We start from the raw sequence: 20,486 nt of genomic DNA, 5'->3' as shown, positions 1-20,486 counted from the left end.
AATGCTTTGTGAAAGCTTAAATGCCTTCTCTTTTTTAGAATGAATGGCATTTATTAATTTTGAGTGCATCCCAGTATTAATTAATAATTTTAATGTGACTGAATATTTTTTTACATTTTCACACCTTAATTAAAAAACAAAAAAACAATCAAGACCAAATGAATAATGTATATTTGTATCTGATTAAATTAGATAATCCTTTTATTAATTTCTTATAATGAACAATAATAACTCTGCAAACCTGAGTGATTACTGAGTGATTAGTACATGATTATGCAAAATATGAATGTGTTCGGTGTGTTTAAGTCGCAGTGTGCTTCTTGTGCAATATAACAGAATGTACATAATGTACTATTAGAAAACACAGTCAGTAGTACAGATTTTAACCTATTTATTATATCTGTGAATTTGGATTGTCAGTATTTTCAGGTTTTACATCTATACATTTAATGTTCATTAGACATTTAACTAGGGCTGCAACTAATGATTATTTTTATAATCAATTAATCGGACGATTATTATTATTGTTGTTGTTTTTTAATAATCGATTAATTAGATTTTTTTTAGTTTTGCTTATTATAACCATATAAAACCCTAATTCAGGGTATTTATGTATAAAGGTGTACTAAAGGTGTGTGCCACATATTATGTATCTCTAATTTTGACATTTTATAAAGCTTATAGTGGCTGCTTGTTAATAAGTGCATGGGGATTTCTCCTTGAACAAATTCACTCATGCCGAGTTGTTTCTTTCTGTAAAAAAAAACAAAAAAACAAAACAAACAAAACAGCATTTGATTATGCAAGGTAAAGCAATTTGCAAAAATCGACATTCATATTGTTTTTAATGATAATTGCAGATAGCAAGTTAACAACAATGCTTAAAAATCTTTATAAAATATACTCCAACATTGTTAACAGACAAGTTAACTGTTGTGGTGGAAAAGTGTTATAAAAAGAGAATGGGAGAAACGCAGCAAGCTAACAGGCTTGATTAAAAAAAAAAAGGAAATAATATGCATTGGTTTACTGTGGTTTCGCTGAAAACCACAACAGTTACTACAATTTAATCGTTTACTGCTACTGTTATTTGCTGCTTTTGTTTTTTATTTTTTTGTTTAATGTTAGTCCAGTGTTCTGTATTGTTGAAAGATTTATAATCACACTCTTGATGTCACCCAAATGAGGATGGGTTTCCTCTTTTGAGCCCGGTTCCTCTCAAGGTTTCTTCCTCATGTCATTTAAGGGAGTTTTTCCTTGCCACAGTCGCCATGGCTGCTCATAAGGGATAAATACACACCATTCACATTAACTCCTTAAATTCTGTAAAGATGCTTTGAGACACTGTCTGTTGTGTAAAACGCTATAGAAATAAACTAGACTTTGTCACAAACAAGGTGATTGTGCAACCTGATGCTCGCGAGTCACGACAAAACAGATTCAATGCGACTGTCCCATAGTTACCAACAAACAGTTTACCCAATAGCACTTTATTAAACCATTCCCACATGATGAGGATTATACAGTTTTTGTTTACCGTACTGATGTTTCACCTTCATCCGTCACTTGGGGTGCACACTTTTTCCTGCTGTCGGTTGACCTGTACTCGTGATGGCAAGATAGCGGCCATGTTATCTTGCCATCACACTAAACCGAAACTTGTGCAGCCCAACTAATCGATAACAGCATTCGTTGACATCTAAATTAATTATCGATTATTATTGATTTTATTGATCAGTTGTTGTAGCCCTACATTCAACAAAACATTTTTGCAGCCTATATTTCTTTTGTTATTCCCAAATCTTGCTGTCTTTTATGTCTCTCTTTTGCTATCTTTTATATGCGTCTCATTTGTTATCATTACAAGCCAGTTAAAACCTTATACACTTAGCAGCACAGGCACTGCAAAACAACCTTGCAATTGCAGGTCAACAGCTTCACATATTTACACGAAACAAAATATGAATTAAATGCCATCTAAATGACTTTGACCAATATTTATTGCCGCCAGATTGGCTGCTGTATGACTTTGAGAAACTTTGTTGAATTTCCACACAGTTCTAGAGTATACATAGAATGGTGCAGAAAACTAAAAACATCCAGTGAGTGGCACTTCTGCAGGTCGAACCATCTTGTTGATAAGAGGGGTCACAGGAGAAAAGCTAAACATTAAGGCTAAGGTAATTAACCACTTTTTAGAACTGTGGTGAGCAGAGAACCATAAGCATTTGAGTTTTAAGGGGCACAGGCTTGGAAAATATTAGATGAGCATCTCCTGGTATTTTCCAGTTTTTAATTGTCTAGTTTTTTTGCAGTTGTACACTTCCAGCTATCATTTTAATAATCACACTGGATTATGATATTTGCTGATAAATTACTTCTGCTTGCTCTTGAGAAATATGTAGCATTTGGAAGATGATCGTATACAGAATATGCTTTGTTTATTTAATTTGTACAAGTGAGCAGTAGAGGGTTAACCAAACAGTGGCAGCTTCATAGTGCTGCTATTTGTACACACGACCAATTCATTCTGATTCAAAATCCAATGCCTTAACCACTTAGACACTAAACCTGAAGTCATGCTAATAATGTGCAGATGTTAGGAACAGGTTTTATATATATCTTATTTATGCAAGTCATCAAATTGTTAGGGATGTAGTTTAGGATCATTGGGAATCTGAAATGAATTGGTGAAGCTCTTTGCATGTAAAAATGTACTGTAAGCTAAAGACACACTAGCAGGCTATGAGCCAAATGTATAAACGCCAGTTGGACATAGTGGTCACTACAGATATATTCCTCTGGTTTTGATCATTCAGGAAACAAATTTGGTTTACCTACATTAGGGGATGTGCTTCATTTTGCTATTATATTTGGACATTTTCTTCCCTATGCTATCTTTCCATTTCTCTCTTTCTCTTCTGTGTGCCTGTCTGGAGGCAGCTAGTTTCTGTGCCTCTCTCTTCTCTCACTCGTCTTTTGTAGAGTTGATGAATGTAGCGCTGCCATAAATTCCGTCTCAGGAGTCCCTCAGCCCCGGCTTCATCTTTCTGAACGGCACCTCGGGGAGCTGATACTTAATCAAAACTCACACGCAGTAATGCAACTGGGAGAAGCTAATAGTGTGTGTGCCATGGCACTGCATCGTACGAATGATTTTGTCTAATGGGGCGCTGGGATATTTAGCATTTTATTGTTATCCCGTTTCATGGGTTATGTAATGATATAACGATCGGTTCGGTTTCTGTTATAAAATTAGAGGGATGTTTTGTTTAGGGGCATGTGGCTATGAACAGCGTTCATGCTATGTCCAGATATAATTTAGTTTAGCAACTGCATGTCCCAGAAGACATGAACTGCTGTATTCTCTTATTTTCATTCTGTCTCACTTTCACACACTCGTCAGATGAACCAAACCGCCTATGAGCAAATGAACTCTCAGCAGGTGCGAAAGCCATGACGGAGCTGTCATCTCCAGCCTAGCTCGGAACAAAACATTCGTTCCTTACTGAGCCAAAACCAAAAAACAAACTGTTCCTTGAGCTCAGTGGTGTGATGTGCTTGACAAGCATACAGCCTATTAGTGTAGGCAAAGCTGGATCTGAAAAAGAACGTGAGCCGGCTAAAGGATAGATCAAGGATACAAGATTGATTATATTGTCTAGGTGACACCAAAGGTTGTCAATTGGCAGTAGGTATTTCTATGGACTGAACATACTATTTAAACTAAAGGTAATCTCAGCATTAGCACTGTAATGCTCTTACTGTAACCATAATATTTAATTAAACCATAATATTGGCAATAAAATGTAAATATTTTTGTAAACCATCCATTGAGCATTTTTTTTTATTTACTGATCCAATCAGTAATTTTATTTTCAATAAGACTGTATCTTGTTTAGCAACACAGTGAATCCAGAGCCAGGTGGGAATACAGCACACCCTGGGTGTCCATTTGCACTCTCATTCAAACCTAAAGGCAATTTTGCATAGCCAGATTACTGTCTAACATGTGGGTGCAAATCAAAGAACCCAGCGGAAAAACACATGGACATAAAGGATAAGTGAAACTCCACACAGACTACAACCTCAGCTCACAATTCCAAAAGGTACCCTGGAGCTCTAAAGTAGCAACACTACCTGCTGTGATGTAGCTTTTAATATTCTCCCCAAGTCTCAATTTTTGAGAAGATTGGAGGAGCAGACTGTTGACTTTTGTGACCTGTAAGCCATAGTGTTTGGGATAAGATTTGTGGCAACTTGAAAGGGAAAGATGACACTATTTACCTTTACCCTAGCTTTGATAATTTGTATCCTGGGGCCAGATGCATAAAACAAAAAAATAAATAAAAAGCATAAAATCAGAATACCAATAATGTTTGTATGTGTGTATGTATATATATATATATATATGACAGAATGAACATGCAAAAAAAGATTTTATAATTACAGGCCTTTGTGCAAACCATAATCAAGGTCATAATGTGTACACTTCCCATGCAAATGGGAACCTTCTAGCATAAATGACCACAGTTAATTACAGATTTGCATTCACAGCGGTAATTCAACATTAACTCGCCAGTCTGTCTTCCCTATCTTTCAGCTTTGTGAGTTTTTAACCGAGGTGAACCTTAATCTGTCTCAAAACATCCAAAAATCTTAAAAGTGCATGCCCTCAAGGAAAATCTGCCCTGCAAAAATCCTGACCTCCAAATAACCTTTCTGCACAGCTCCAATACCTGACATTTTTAATATGCCCACTCTGCAGTCTGCTTGACACTCTGTTACAAAACTATCAGTAGTGCATCATGCTGTTTTTTATTTCACAAGCAAGACGAGGCCTAGCAGGTCATTTTAACACTTCGCAGGAGTTTTGGACAAAGAACGAATTAGCCCAAACTGACCATTCATTATGTTATAATATTATATCATAAACATATTGTGCTTCAGTTTTATAAACAGAGATGTAATACTTTAATTATTTTTTTTTTTCATTTACTTTAAAAATAAAGTTATTAATGAAATATCTTTTAAAGATTTATGATGATAAAATGTTGCCATGTAAGCTCTGATGCTGCATTGGTGAAATGCAAGAGTGAGCACAAACCCCTGTGTTACCGAATTGAATCAAACTCTGAAGGCCTCTTTATTTGGATGCAGGCAGTTGATTGAAAATAAAATGATGGTGAATGTGGAGAAATGAATCTCAGAAATGTCTTGTTTGTTGCCACTATGAGCTAGAATGGATGGCATCCTCAGCAGCCAGCATATCTAGGCATAATATCAGGCAGCGTTAAGAGAAAGAGTGCCTTGTGGGTGGCATAGTCTTTTTTTCATGTTCTCCTGCATTAAACAGTTGTATGCATGTCCTTGAAGTTATCACCTTCTACAAGACCGAATGTACTTTAACATCTATATGTGCTCACTTCTTCTGGTTTTCCTTGACACTCATATAATTAAAGCATATCATTTTTAACCTGCCTTGTTCCATGTTACACGCTGCCATGTATAACTGATTAGTAGTTCAGCATTAATGATGTTAGATGCCAATCAGACTGTCATGTCCATGGAGTCTCTTTTAATCAGTAAGTCTGCATGTGAAAGACTGTCAGGTATTTGCCTACTTAAATCACTTAGTTTTTGTTTTAAAGTTCATCAGTTCTCTTATATAGAGACTAGTGTGTGGATTAGTTTAGGTGGCAGTTCCAGAACAAAATGAGCAGGAAAAAAAAAAATATAGGAAACGGTCAAGGAGGTTTTACCATTTAGTTATTAACATGCATTCTATTAATATGCAAATCAAAAACTTCCTACCTTACATAGCCATTAAATTAAGAAGAAATGCCCATGCATGAAAGGAGGATAGGTTGTGCTGTGTTTTTATATTTTTGCCATATACCTTTTTAGTTATAAACTAAGGTGGTTCAAATATTTAAGTCATACAAATTTTGAGAGTAAAGAAGCAGTGAATATTTATATTTTAATATATATTTTGGAGCATGAAAGCAGACTTATTAATAGGTTTTATTTGCCACAGCATCTTTTCAGCAGCACTTTAGAGCTAGTCTTCTTCGTTCGACTTGATTCGCCACAGCGGATCATCCTTCTCTATACCCTCTTGTCCTGTACATCTGCCTCTTTCACCCCAACCACCTGCATATCTTCCCTCACCACATCGATAAACCTCCTCTTTGGCCTTCCTCTTTTCCTCCCTTCTGGTGGCGCCATCCTCAGCATTCTCCTACCGATACCCCATGTCCCTCCTCTGCACATGTCCAAACCATCTCAATCGCGCCTTCCTCACTTTGTCTTCGAAATGTCCTACATGTGCTGTCCCTCTTATAAACTTGTTTCTAATTCTGTCCATCCTCGTCACTCCCAACGAAAACCTTAACATCTTCAGCTCTGCTACCTCCAGCTCCACCTCCTGTCTTTTAGTCAATCCCGCTGTCTATCACCCCTGCTAACAGGAAGGGGCTCAGAGCTGATCCTTGATGCAATCTAACCTCCACCTTAAACCAGTCTGTCGTTCCCACTGCACACTTCACTGCTGTCATACATGTCCTGCACCACCCTCACATACTTTTCTGACACACCTGACTTCCTCATACAATACCACAACTCCTCTCTCGACAACCTGACGCACCCTTTTTTAAATCCACACACAATGCAACTCCTCAGAGCAAATAATGCGTCTGTGGTGCTCTTCCTCGGCATGAAACCATACTGCTGCTCAAAGATGATCACCTCTTTTCTCAACCTGGTTTCCACTCTTTCCCATAATTTCATGTTGTGACTGATCAACTTTATTCCCCTGTAGTTACTGCAGGTCTACACATCTCGCTTTCTTAGAGATAGGTAACATTCCTCAGGCATCCTCTCACCTTCCTAAATCCTCTTAAACAATCTTGTTAAAAACTCCACTGCCATCTCTCCTAAACATCTCATGCTTCTACTGGTATGTCATCTGGTCCTACCGACTTTCTACTCTTCATCCTCTTAATCACTGCTCTCACTTCCGCCTTACTAATCCTATCCACTTCTTGCTTCACTATCTCCATATCATCCAACCTTCTCTCTCTCTCATTTTCCTCATTCATCAGCTCCTCAAAATATTCCCAAATCTTCTCAACACACTCTTCTCAATAGTCAACACATTTCCATCTCCATCCTTCATTGCTCTAACCTGCAGCACATCCTTCCCAGCTCGGTTCCTCTGCCTGGCCAATCGGTACAAATCCTTTTCTCCTTACTTAGCGTCCAACTTCTCATACAGCTCCTCATATGCCTTTTTTCTTGGTTTTCGCCACATCCCTCTTTACCTGCTGCAGCATCACCTTGTACTTCTGCCTACTTTTCTCATCTCTCTGCTGATCCCAATTCTGTTTTGCCAACCTCTTTCTCCTTATGATCTCCTGCACTTCCTCATACCACCACCACATCTCTTTGTCTTCCTTTCTTTTCCCAGATGTCACATCAAGTACCCTTCTAGCTGTCTCCCTTATCACTTCTGCAGTAGTTGCCCAATCATCCAGCACCTCTTCACCACCACCGAGCCCCTGTCTGTCCACTTCCCTGAATCTCACACAACAGTCTTCCTCCTTAAGTTTTCACCATCTTATTCTTCTTTCAGGCCTCACTCTCCTCCTCTTTTTCTTCACCTTCAAAACCATCCTACAGACCACCACCCGATGCTGTCTAGCTACACTGTTCCCTGCCAACACCTTACAGTCACTAATCTCTTTCAGGTTGCATCTCCTGCATAGTACATAGTCCACCTGTGTGCACCTCTCTCCGCACATATACTTCACCGTACGCTCCTCCTTCTCCTTAAAATAAGTGTTCACCACTGCCATTTCCATCCTTAAGGAAAATCTACCACCATCTGCCTTTCCACATTTCTTTCCCTAAGGCCATACCTATCCATCACCTACTCCTCGGTTCCCTTTACCTACATGCTGATTAAAGTCTGTCCCAATCACCAATCGTTCATTACTAGGTACACCTTCTACCACTCCATCTAACTCACTACAGAATTTTTCTTTCTCCTTCATCTCACAGCCCACTTGTGGAGCATAAGCACTGATGACATTTATCGTCACCCCTTCAACTTCCAGCTTTACGTTCATCACCCTATCAGAAACTCTCTTTACCTCCACTACACTCTTACTGTACTCTTCCTTCAGAATCACCCCTACACCATTTCTCTTTCCATCTACACCATGATAGAACAGTTTAAACCCACCTCCAATGTTCCTGGCCTTACTCCCTTTCCACTCGGTCTCCTGAACACACAACATATCTTACTTTCTCCGCTCCATCATATCAGCTACCTCTCTCCCTTTACCAGTCATGGTACCAACATTTAATTTACCAACCCGAACCTCTACTCTCCTACACTTCTCCATTTTTTGCTGTCTCTGTAGACGTCTTCCTTCTCTCCTTCTCTTCCTTCGTCCAACAGTAGCCTAATTTCCACCGGTACCCTGTTGGCTAATGATACCTGTGGCGGTCGTTGGTAACCCGGGCCTCGACTGATCCGGTATGAAATTCTGATTCCTGATCCTAATATTTGATTGGGCAGATGTTTTACGCTGGATGCCCTTCCTAAAGCAACCGTCCTCATTTATCCAGGCTTGGGACCAGCACTAAGACTGGCTTGTCCAACCCTATTGGCTGGGTTTGCACTTTAGGGCTAGTAAAAGTTAAAAAAATAAAAATAAATAATAATAAAAAAACTTAAAACAATCCTGTGCCAGTCTTGTGAGTGTCTAGCTCTCACAGATCTGGTATGTTTCAATCTACAGTGAGCTGTATACCACATCTGTGTAAAGCTGCTTTAAAACAATGTTCATTGTTAAAATTGTTAAAAGTGCAAATAAAAATTTATTGAATTGAATTTTACCCCTACTGTGCTTCATCATCTGGCATTTTCCAAATATACCAGAGCACATTCCTCCCCCAGGCCTAAACAAAAACTTTAGTAAGGACCACATGTCAGCATGTCATCATGCATCTGTAAAAAAAAAAAAGGTTTCTGGAATTGCAATAAAAGAGAAAAGTTCTGCAATACGTGTAATTTATATAGCAAGTTTTATTTTTGCCTTTTAAGAAGGATTTTTATGAAGTTTTGTGGGCATCACAAGCGCTAGGTAATTAGATAATTGCTTTTTATCATTTTATATCATTTTGTATAACATAAAGCTTTCTGTGTGGAGACCTTATTTAACATTTAAGGAAGGAGTATTAGGTTTACAATATGGACAAAAGTATTGGGACACTTGAAATTTCCAGGCAGTTATGGTTTTTCCTGTTACCACACATTTGGAGGCACATTGCAAAGTGTGTCTCTAAATGCAGTAGCAGAAAATTTTCCTTTCACTTGAACTAGGAGACCCAAATCTGGTCGAGCATAACAATGCCTATGTGCACAAACCAATATAAAGATATGGTTTGCATGGGTTGGAGTGGAAGACAGTAGCCTGCAATAGAACTTTGACCTTAACCCTATTGAACACCTTTTGGATTCATTAGAATGCTGACTGCCCCCGAGGCTTCCTCACCTTACATCAGTACCTGACTTTATGCCCTTGTGGCTGAATGAGCACAATCCTCCACAACCGCACTTCAGAATCCAGTGAAACAATTTTCCAGAAGAGTTGAGGTTATTAAAACAGCATTACAACATTGAAAACATTAGAACTAAGTGTGGAATTGAATGTTCAAAAAGCACATAGAAATCTTATGCTAGGTGTGCATTTGCACCTCAAATTCAAATTAGAAAGCTAAAAAGAGAGAGAGAGATCGAATAGCAAATAGAGACTGGTAAGGTAATTACTCTATAAAATACAATACAATACAGCATGTAATAAATAAGGGCTAACACATCTATGGGAAATTCCACTGTATTAAATGTAACTATACATTGTTTCTAAGTTTGGTGAGTCGTTTACTAATGATTTAAAAAAATGCCCAAAGTCACTGTTACTTAAGGGGAATAAAACATTTTGTGGACTATTTTCTTCTATTAGCACACCCCATGATTCTTTTTTTATTCTTTACATATCCCAGGCATGATAATCTGCTCTAAGGCTCTTACAGCCTTTTGTATTTTACATTTCTTTCATTTAAACCAGAAACTAATGAGCTGATCTTGAATAACACGAGCGCTGTTTGCATCCATTTAAACCCATCTGCTTGTGATTGTCCTCTACATGTCATGATCCGTGTCTTATCTTCATAAGATGAAGCCAGCTGCTGTTGGCTGTATTCTATGTAATTTTGTTGTACTCTTTTGCAACATCTATCATTTTTATCTCTGCTACCAATAACACAGCGTGTGTGGCATACTAGCTAAATATTAAGCAGTTATTCACCAAGGTAGTGGCTTTAACCATATAAACAAAGAAAAGCTAGTGATGCTCAAACCCAGGGGCCAGCTGGACATGACATTCATTGGCTTGATGCAGTAATAAAAGGAAGACATAAAAGGAATCTAGACTTTATTGTCACTATAAACATATAATATATATATATATCGCATATTATAATTATTTGTTCAACTAATTGCATCACAGTATGACTAATTGCTTTACTTGTAATATCCCAGCTTGGAAGTTGGAGTATGCACCCCTGGAAGCCATTTAAGGGCCTTGCTCAACTGTGGCAGGCTAAAAAATCTGAGATTTTTTTCTTTCAACCATCTGCTCAACAGCCTAGAACTTTAACCATAAGCACTTGTCCAAAGCTTCCTATATAAACCTCCTGCCCACAATCCCAAGCTTATGAGTCTTATGCTCTACTAGTTATCATACTGTAAATTCTATTAAAAGAATAAATTAATAGATAGTGCTTAAGCTTTAAATGAAAAATGCTATAGAATTAAAACAGGATATATTCTACAACAGATTCAAAGTGCTTTCAAGGCAGGTCTTGCAGACTTTAGTGCCTTACCACCTGCTAAGCAAGCAATCAACTGCAGGGGAAAACCAAATGGAGTAAAGGTAAATAGAAAAAGAATCCATTGATATCCATCATTCTCTTATAACTTCAGGTCAATTACATTTGACACATATAGGTAAGGTAGCCCAATAATCTTTGCACACATTGAAGTTTAATGCAATGTGACTGTCAATTTGTAATACACTTGGTAATGAAAGCATTGCGGTAAATTAAAGCCAACTGTACATTCTGGTGTATGTTGTGTCAGAGATATGTTCCTGTTTGCCCTATTAAAGCCTGGTTGATAGATTGTCTAAATCAGTTTTGAGGCTCACAAATCAAGCTTCGAAAAGCAGTTTTTTAGAAGAAATAGTAGAATCCTAGCTGTCCCTTAGACAGAAGAGCTTGCAGTAAACACAAGGGGATAACATGTAAATGGTTTTCATCTATTCAAATAAAATTATGGTACTTTGGCCTGATCTCAGGAGAATTTTACAAAATTACTTTGTCTAATGGTAAATATTTCATTGAAAGCTTTTTGATGAAAGAAAAATGCTTCTATGACTTTTCTCTATCTGGTCTCAGTGTCAGTGTATCAGTGGATTACCTAATATAGTTAGCATGTTAGTTACCGTTAATTCTAGCCATTAACCACTGATTTTGCAATGAAAATCCACATAGCATGACGAAAAAGAAGAAGATTCAACTAACAGACTTTGTATTGCCTGAATCACAGAGATCAACTCAAAATGATACTTTACTATTTCTATGACATATTAGAAAACATATAGCTTCTTAGACAATGAGATTAATACTCCATTTTAAATGTCTTTCCAGCCTGAGTGGAAATATAGATTAGGCTTAAGTCTTAAATTGTATACTTGCAAAACTTTGTGACATTATTAAATATTTAGATTTGAGACTTACATTGGAAAATAGTGTCTTCCAAATTAATGATTTATATAAAATGTTAGAGACGTTAGCTGGCAGTCAAAAAATAGAGAAGCAATGATTTGACACCCAAAATGTCTTAGCTGACTTAATACAATTAAAAACTAAATTTTTTGTTGATGTTTTGTTATTTTTTTGTTGAACTATTATGGAGATGGTTGCATAGATATTAGTCACTCTTCTCAGAACACCAGGGAAATATGTGAAATTCAATAGACATAAAGTAATGATTTTAATTTTGCAATGTGTAACACCAAAAAGCATATTTTTTACTGCATTGTTCACCTCATACACCTCAACTAAATGCCGATGAATAAGTAGGTTACATTCGTGCTGCACTGCAATGCAATTATTGACATGGTTGTACTCAAAAGTTTTGCATTGTCAATGTCCCCTTTAATACTAATCTTGGCTTGCAATTATTAAGCCAAGGAGAAGGTCAGGTATGAGTATCATATGTATTTTGAGATAGCAAAAAAAAAAACATGAGGAGAAAATATATATATTAAAAAAAAAAAAAAAAAAAAAAAATGTAAGGGATAATAAACAAAATTTTTGCACCATAAACAAGCCAGAGATCATTTCTGCAAACACAACAGGAATATTACAGAGTCATGTCTCCAGGTAGTTGTATACCTACAAAGCTAAAAACTTGTTTTCCTGCATTTCCTAGTGTTATAGCTGATTCAAGCTGCCGATGACTACTGCTGTATTCCATCTTGCTGTGTTGGTGTTGTCCATCCTCAGTATTGCGACTATAGGGGTTTTAGAAACAGCTTAAACAGCTGAATTAGTTTGCTTAATTGAACACCTTGTAGGTCAAAAGCAAACTTAGACTCTTTAATTATCCCTATTTTACAAAGTGGGCGATATCAATAATGCATTCAGAGAGAGTACTCTTCCAGCACTCTAACCTACTCCCTTGGTTACTCAGAATATCACAGGTAAAATACAATCATGTAAAATCCATTTTTCTGATATTTCCCGTTATTCTTCAACAGACAGATCGGCAGTATGACCCCCACCAGGCACACCGGTCATCCAAGGTCCCAAAGGAGTCATACCTGGTGGAGCAAGTGTTCAGCCCCCATCATTTTCCCCCTTCTGTCAAGTCGCATGTGAAGGGAAGTCCTTTGTACACAGACCTGCGTTTGACTGGTCTGACTGAGAGCAAACGTCCACAACCCTCCTGGACCATAGAGGAATTTAAACGCAACTCAGGAGACAAGAATAAACTCAGTGTGCTGGACCTACAGGTGAGACTTTCCATTTAGACCCTAGCCAGCATGTTCATTTTAATCAATCTACTGTATATATCCTAAGGGGTAGTTGTTTAGCTGCATATTGTTATGATTGGAATGGTCTTAAAGGTAAAGACACAAGGGGTTAAAGTTAATAATAACTTTGGAGATCCTTTTGGGCTTAATAGAGAAGCTTGCAGTGATCGATAGTTTGGAAAAAGAATTACAGTTCATACTTTAGGCAGACTTTAGGCATTAACAAACAACACTTTAGAACAATTCAGCATTTGTGAGCATTAAAGACACATTCTAGTAGATTTTAACCAAATTTTAATACACTGCATCAGTGGCATCATGGTTAACAAAGAGCAGACTGTGAAAGTTGGCCGGCAGGTAAAAAATTCTTGAAACTTTTTAGTGATGGAAATCATTTAAATGAATGAATTTCAAAGTTTATATTTAATATTAGGTGCCTGTAAATATTAGTTTAACTAGTCAATAGAATTTATTAGGTTAATTCAAATTTCAACAACAAATGTACAATTAGGCAAATAAATAAAATCATTTTGAATTCGATGACTTCCGATGGTTAAAAATTATGTTCTCTGTATGGTTTGAAAGGTATGGTATTAAAGGTTATTGATAAAAAAAGTAAATTCCAATTAACAACCAGAATTTAGATATACATTTGTGTATATTTATATCAATATAATAAGTGTGTACTAAAGAAGTCTATGTATTATTTATTTATTTGTTTATTTATTTTTACAGTAGTCTGACTGCGACACTGTCTGGTTACCATTAACAAGAATTTGAAACTGAAAAATCTGAAAGTCTAAAGGAAATTGATGAATTCATCAGTTAAGAATTAAAACGTGAATATTGCTAAACTGAATGTCTTTATCTGCTTTTAGGTAGTTTTATTCCACATAACACTTGTGAAATAAAGTACAAACAATACAACATTTCACAGACTTATAATTTAGGTTTTGCAGTGTCTATGTGAGATCAGACATACGAAAAAAAAAGATGAACGTTACGGTTTAAGAGCAAAATGTACAAATAATATTCAACCAATCTTACATAAGAGTTCCAAAAAATAAATGTGTTTCACATAAATGTTTATTGGCAGGAGCTCAGATGGCTCAAAGACTTCTATTATATTTTATTATAAGTTTGGTTTAAAGAAGTTCGTTTTTTTCCACCTCAGTACAGGAACACATGTCGATAATACTGTCTTTGTTCATCACACACACTATACACACACTATACTAAAGTGTTCCAGTGTTGTCTCTGACAATATTTTTTTAGTCTCAGCCACTTTGAGAGGACTCAATAGTCCTCTTGAGTCTATTAAAATCAAAGCATCTATTTGAGTGGCATAAAGAATCCACATTTAAACTGTGGTGCTGTCTCAAATGTTTTGTGATTATAATACAGTGTATACCGAGCATAAGAGGTGCCTGAAAGTTTGCTTAATAGATCTGGATGCTTTTGTATTCGTCTTATAAAGTCCAATATCACACGCTAACACACCCAGTTTCTTTTGTTGCTAGTGCAGCTAGGATCTATTATTATCTTTAGCATTTTCTTTTTTGAGAAGTATCCTGTATGACTGTCAGTCCTTGTTAAGTGGGCGTGTCCTCTAAGCCATTCAATGTCAGTGAATGGGGTGTGTGTTGTACTGCGTCAACAACAGCTTTAACATCTATTAAGGTAACTCATTAACGGCCATGAATCCTTTTCATCCCTGATCATGCATCAAGATGTGCAGCGTATTTGGAAAACTGTACAGCCCTAGTGCTCGTCCATCACTTGACTACTGCTCGATATTTGAGAAAGCTGAAGGCTTTCGATGGTCAAATGAACTGCACTTGTTCTGCTTCAATGGAATTGAAGCCTGAAAAATGGTGCCATCAGGAGAGCAACTCACTGACCCTGTAATTCTCAGTTAATGCAAGGAGAAATGAGAAATGCATCCTCAGCCACTGCACTGTGCTCTTGTGAGGGGCCTGGAAAGTGGGCTAACATCATAGTCAGTGTGTATTGCACTTGATTGCAAGGATTTACTTTAGAGGCTGCTTTTTCTTATACTGTACAAAAAATTGCAAGGCACAGCTCTGCTCAGCACAACACCTCATTCTTTAGTAAATGAAAAGCACACTCAGGCCTCGTCTGATGCTTTGCACTACAGAATAGGATTACATTTAGAATGCATTAAGTGCTGAAGATAAAGGGTCACATTGAATGGGTGCACATATCTATACTTATTTTGCACAAGACAATTTGGCAAATCTATGCTTTCATTAGAAAGTAGATGCATTGGGGGGCTACTTTAAATAGGCTACCATGAGTGAACCAGTATAATGTATTATTTTGTATTATTTTATTATTTTTTATTATTTATTATTTTTGTAATATATATAATGTATTTTAAAACTGAAAATTTGTTGTATCAAAGGAGATTATTTTGGATTTATGCCAAAACAAACATAGCACCACCATCAATAGTATGAATAGAGGCTCATTTCTTTTTTAGCCCAGACTGTCGATTCATGCAGCTTGTAATTTCGGGTGCTTCAACAAGAGATACCCTAGAAATAAAAAATAAAGATTTGCATTAGAAGCAATAAGCATAGCTGCCACGCATGTCTATATGTAATGGTTTGCCCTGTACCATTTTTATTATGCTGTTCTGCCAATAATATAAGTGATATAATGCTTGCTGTCTCCTAATCATTTTATTATTGAGCTGTAAATAGATTTTAGCGTTCCGTTCTGATATGACGACCAGCCATCATTCCATTAAATAGGTGCAAAAGGCTTTCAGTTTGATTCAGGCCATGTAGTTGCATGGAAATCAATGATGTACAGCTGCATGCATTTAAAATTATGCCCATTCATTCTTTTGCAAGGCAACTCAAAACAGTGATAATTGCCAAAACAGAAAGCAGCTCAGAGCAGGCTTTCATCAGTTGTTGATGCTTTCACCTTGTAAATGTATTATTTTCCAATTAACATCAATGTTTGTTCTCCAAATCTGTAGAACGAAGACACTGCTGAGAAACTATAATTAAAGCAATGGGCATTCATCCTGGAATAAAAGAAACAAATCCTGGATATAATCTGACTGACTTTGTAATGTGACTACATTCATACTGTTGCCAGGAGATCGCTAGTTCCCCATGATGTTGCATTAAGAAGCCACCTGGTGACCTTCCAAACTATTGATTGCTAATCTCCTCCAGGATGTAATTGGGGTATGTTTTTTTTCTAATAGGAAAAAATTCTGATTGCTCCTTTTTTACGAACTGCAAGATGCAAGATTACGCTAAGATTACTAGAGACAAAAGAGCTAATACCCTGTGTGTCTGGTGGTGTGGGAGAGAAAGATTGTTAGCTCAACTGTCTTCACAATGGGAGCAACTAGATGCTATAAATTATTTTTAAGCACAAACAAAAAAAAGATTTGGATTGAAAAACAAGTAACTTAGTAGTAGTTCAGGCAGTAAAATAAAACAATTTAAATTATACAGTAGCTCGGTTTTAATTTTAACGTTTTGCAATTTTAAAAGGAATTTCGGGCGGGGAAAAAAGCCAAATAATATTTTCTTCAACTATTACAAAAGTAAGTAGGAATAACATACCATATCCATTATACAAGGCAGTTTTCCATTTGTGTATGGAAAGACAGGAGTGCCAAAAACACCATAAATTATAGGAAAAAAAATCTTGTCTGTATCAAAAGGGCAAATTTTTTTACACATTATTTGGTTTTGGTAACATCGTAAGAATGCACAAAATGATGTGGATCGAAATCTGCACATTACTGAACGAAGCCATTCCAAATTAATAGCTGTTCTGTTTTCTTGACTTAAGGGTCAAACTTTAATAAACTGGAGATAAGAAATAAATTGAAACTGAAAAGTGTGAGCATTTCCTTCCATTTCCTTCCTGCACATTTTTATGACACGTTTGTCAGTGGTGTTGGGGGTTGTGCATTTTCACTGTTTCACAAGGCAAATGGAATGCTGAGTCCTGATGATTTGAAAGATTTTGTGCATAAAGCATTTGAAATGGTCAGTCATGTAGATGATGCAATTATTATTTTGCAAATCTTTATTATTAATATTTAATATTTATTAATAGATTTTTTCTATTTTACAGACATTTTTGTTTTAAATTGAACAGTGGAATAAATATGAATCCATAAAACGGCATGAAGAATGAAGAAAAATGAGGAGAAAAAATGGAAATATGTTTAGCAAATATAAAAGATTAGTCCCCATAAAAAAAAGAAAAAAAAGAAAAAAAAATATGAGCAGGAAAAACATGTTTAAAAAAAAAAAAAAAATATGTATTAAAAAAAAAAGAAAAAAAAACCCTTAATACAGGACAATACTATTATATTATTGCTTTATGTTGAAAACAACACCAAAAATATTTTAATGCCTTGTTATTTAATGATGGTCAAGTAAATGGTGAACATTTTATTCACTATGAGTCTCTCTTTTATTCTTATTTCTTGTTGTGCTCTGCAAACAGTATTTTGATAATTACCCTTAAAATATCCATAAACTTAAAAATTAAATAAAATAAGTGAACAGCTGTTTTGATTAGATTACAGGTTTGAGTCAAGATTTTTTTAACAGGTATAAATACATCTTTTTTAACCTCATTGCCGGAGCACTAGGTATGAGTATATTTAATAAAGAATAAAAAAAAGCCCAATACGTTTATCACACTGTACTATATGTTACACAGTCCCCAACTAACTTAAGATAGATGATGGTAAATAATAAACAAAATAATTTGAATTATTATCCTATGTATTGATATGGATATTTTAATATTATCTGATTATGGAAATTCTAATCAGATTTTTTTTTACTGTCAAATACAAGATTCTGCATTAACATATATTTGCCTATATAGTGTATGTACTACATACACTAAAATGTATGCCTTGAAAAATTAACATAAAAAAAAATCAGTCCTCTGCACTCCTAGTGCAAGTCCCAAACCCAGATAAATAGGGAGGCTTGTGTTAAAAAGGGCATCCAGCGTAAAACACTTGCAAAATCAAATATGCGGATCACAAAAGATGATTTCATACCAGATCGGTTATAGGCCCGGGTAACCAACGACCGCCACAGGTATTGTTAGCCAACAGGGTACCAGTAGAAATTGGGCTACTGTTGAAAGAAGGAGGAGAAGGAGAAGAGGCCGACATTTACAGAGACAGCAGGGAAAGTAAAAGTTTAAAAGACTGGAGGTTCAGGTGGGCACTTTAAATCTTGGTACTATGACTGGTAACAGGAGAGAGTTAGCTGATATGATATGAGAGCAGAAAGGTAGACATGTTGTGTGCTTAGGAGACCAAGTGGAAAGGGAGTAAGACCAGGAACATTGGAGGTGGGTTTAAACTGTTCAACTGTTTAAACTGGTGAAGGCAACAGATGATGAAGGGTGATAAAGAGGTGATGGGTAGGTATGACCTTAAGGAGAGGAATGTGAAAGGGTGATGGTAGATATTGCTAAAAGGAATTACTGGAACCATGTCCTGTGGTCTGATAAGACTAAGATAAACTTGTTTGGCTCAGATGGTGTCCAGCAAGTGTGGTGACGCCCTGGTGAGGAGGATCCAGAAAATTGTTTCTTGCCTACAGTCACGCATGGTTGTGGTAGCATCATGGTCTGGGGCTACATGAGTGCTTGTGGTATTGGGGAGCTGTGGTTCATTTGAGGGAAACATGGATTCCAACATGTACTGTGACATTCTGAAGCAGGACATGATGTCCTCCATTCAGAAACTTGGCTGAACTGCAGTTTATCAACATCATAACAACCCCAAACTCACCGCCAAGATGACAACTGCCTTGCTGAAGAAGCTGAAGGTGAAGGTGATGGAGTGGGCGAGTATGTCTTCAGACCTTAACCCTATTAAGCACCTGTGGAACATCCTCAAGCGGAAGATGGAGAAGCGCCATTTGTCTAACATCCAGCAGCTCTGTGATGTCATTATGGAGGAGTGGTAGAAGACCCCAGCAACAACCTGTGCAGCTCTGGTGAATTCCATGCCCAGAAGGAAGGCAGTGCAAGATCACAATCTTGCTCACACAACATAATGAAATTTTGGACACGGTTTTGGCATGTTCACTTAGGGTGTACTTACTTTTGTTGCCACCTATTTAGACAATAATGGCTGTATGTTGAGTTATTAACAGAGGACAGTAAATCTGTACTGCTATACAAGATGCACATTCTAAAGTATATCCAAGTTTCATCTCTTTAGTATTGTCCCTTGAGAAGATATACTAACATGGTTACTGAAATGCGAGGGGTGTACTGACTGTTGTGTGTATATATAGTACATATATATATATATATATGTACTATATATATAGTATATATAGTCTTTATTTTCATGACTATAAAAACTGTAGATTCACACTGAAGGCATCAAAACTATGAATTAACACGTGAAATTATATATGGAATTATATACACAACAAAAAAGTGTGAAACAACTGAAAAATGTCATATTCTAGGTTCTTCAAAGTAGCCACCTTTTGCTTTGATTACTTCTTTGCACACTCTTGGCATTCTCTTGATGAGCTTCAAGAGGTAGTCACCTGAAATGGTCTTCCAACAGTCTTGAAGGAGTTCCCCGAGAGATGCTTGGCACTTGTTGGCCCTTTTGCCTTCACTCTGCGGTCCAGCTCACCCCTAAACCATCTCGATTGGGTTCAGGTCCGGTGACTGTGGAGGCCAGGTCATCTGGCGCAGCACCCCATCACTCTCCTTCTTGGTCAAATAGCCCTTGATGCCTTCAGTGTGACTCTACAATTTTCATAGTCATGAAAATAAAGAAAACTCTTTGAATGAGAAGGTGTTCAAACTTTTGGTCTGTACTATATATATATATATATATATATATATATATATATATATATATATATATATATATATATATATATATATATATAAATTCAGTTATGTGTTTCCATAATATATATATATATTCAGTTATGTGTTTCCATAGCCTGAAGATCAACAGTAATAGTGAGTACATTAGTGTAAGCATGGTTAAAGGGAGCAGCTAATGACAGTGTAAACTTATAGCATATTCTTTTCGTTCAATAACCTGCAATGCAGAGACATCAATGTTAACACTGTACATCTTGCTTACATTTCTGAACTCTCTTTGCCAACTATAGTTATGGATTTGCTCGATTTGTGAACCTGCCCGTGTATTACATCCTCCCACATGTTCCACCATCCCACATCTATTTAAAAAAAGGCTGAGTAAAAAAAAATGCACATACATACTACTGCCCCCGGCTTTCGAAT

The 20,486-nt window shown here is 36.6% G+C and overlaps 1 protein-coding gene across 1 annotated transcript in view; it reads left to right on the top strand.

Moving 5' to 3' along the window:
- minar1 (membrane integral NOTCH2 associated receptor 1) overlaps window positions 1-20,486 on the top strand; it is a 32,174-nt gene that overhangs the window by 3,579 nt on the left and 8,109 nt on the right. Inside the window, exon 3 of the mRNA XM_046857630.1 lies at window positions 12,894-13,148. Within this exon, the coding sequence (XP_046713586.1) occupies window positions 12,894-13,148 (255 nt within the window). The remainder of the gene's footprint in view (window positions 1-12,893; window positions 13,149-20,486) is intronic.

This window comes from Silurus meridionalis, chromosome 9, assembly GCF_014805685.1.
Source record: "Silurus meridionalis isolate SWU-2019-XX chromosome 9, ASM1480568v1, whole genome shotgun sequence".
NCBI lineage: Eukaryota > Metazoa > Chordata > Actinopteri > Siluriformes > Siluridae > Silurus > Silurus meridionalis.
Note: the sequence above shows the minus strand (reverse complement) of the source record. Positions and strands in the feature narration are given on the sequence as shown.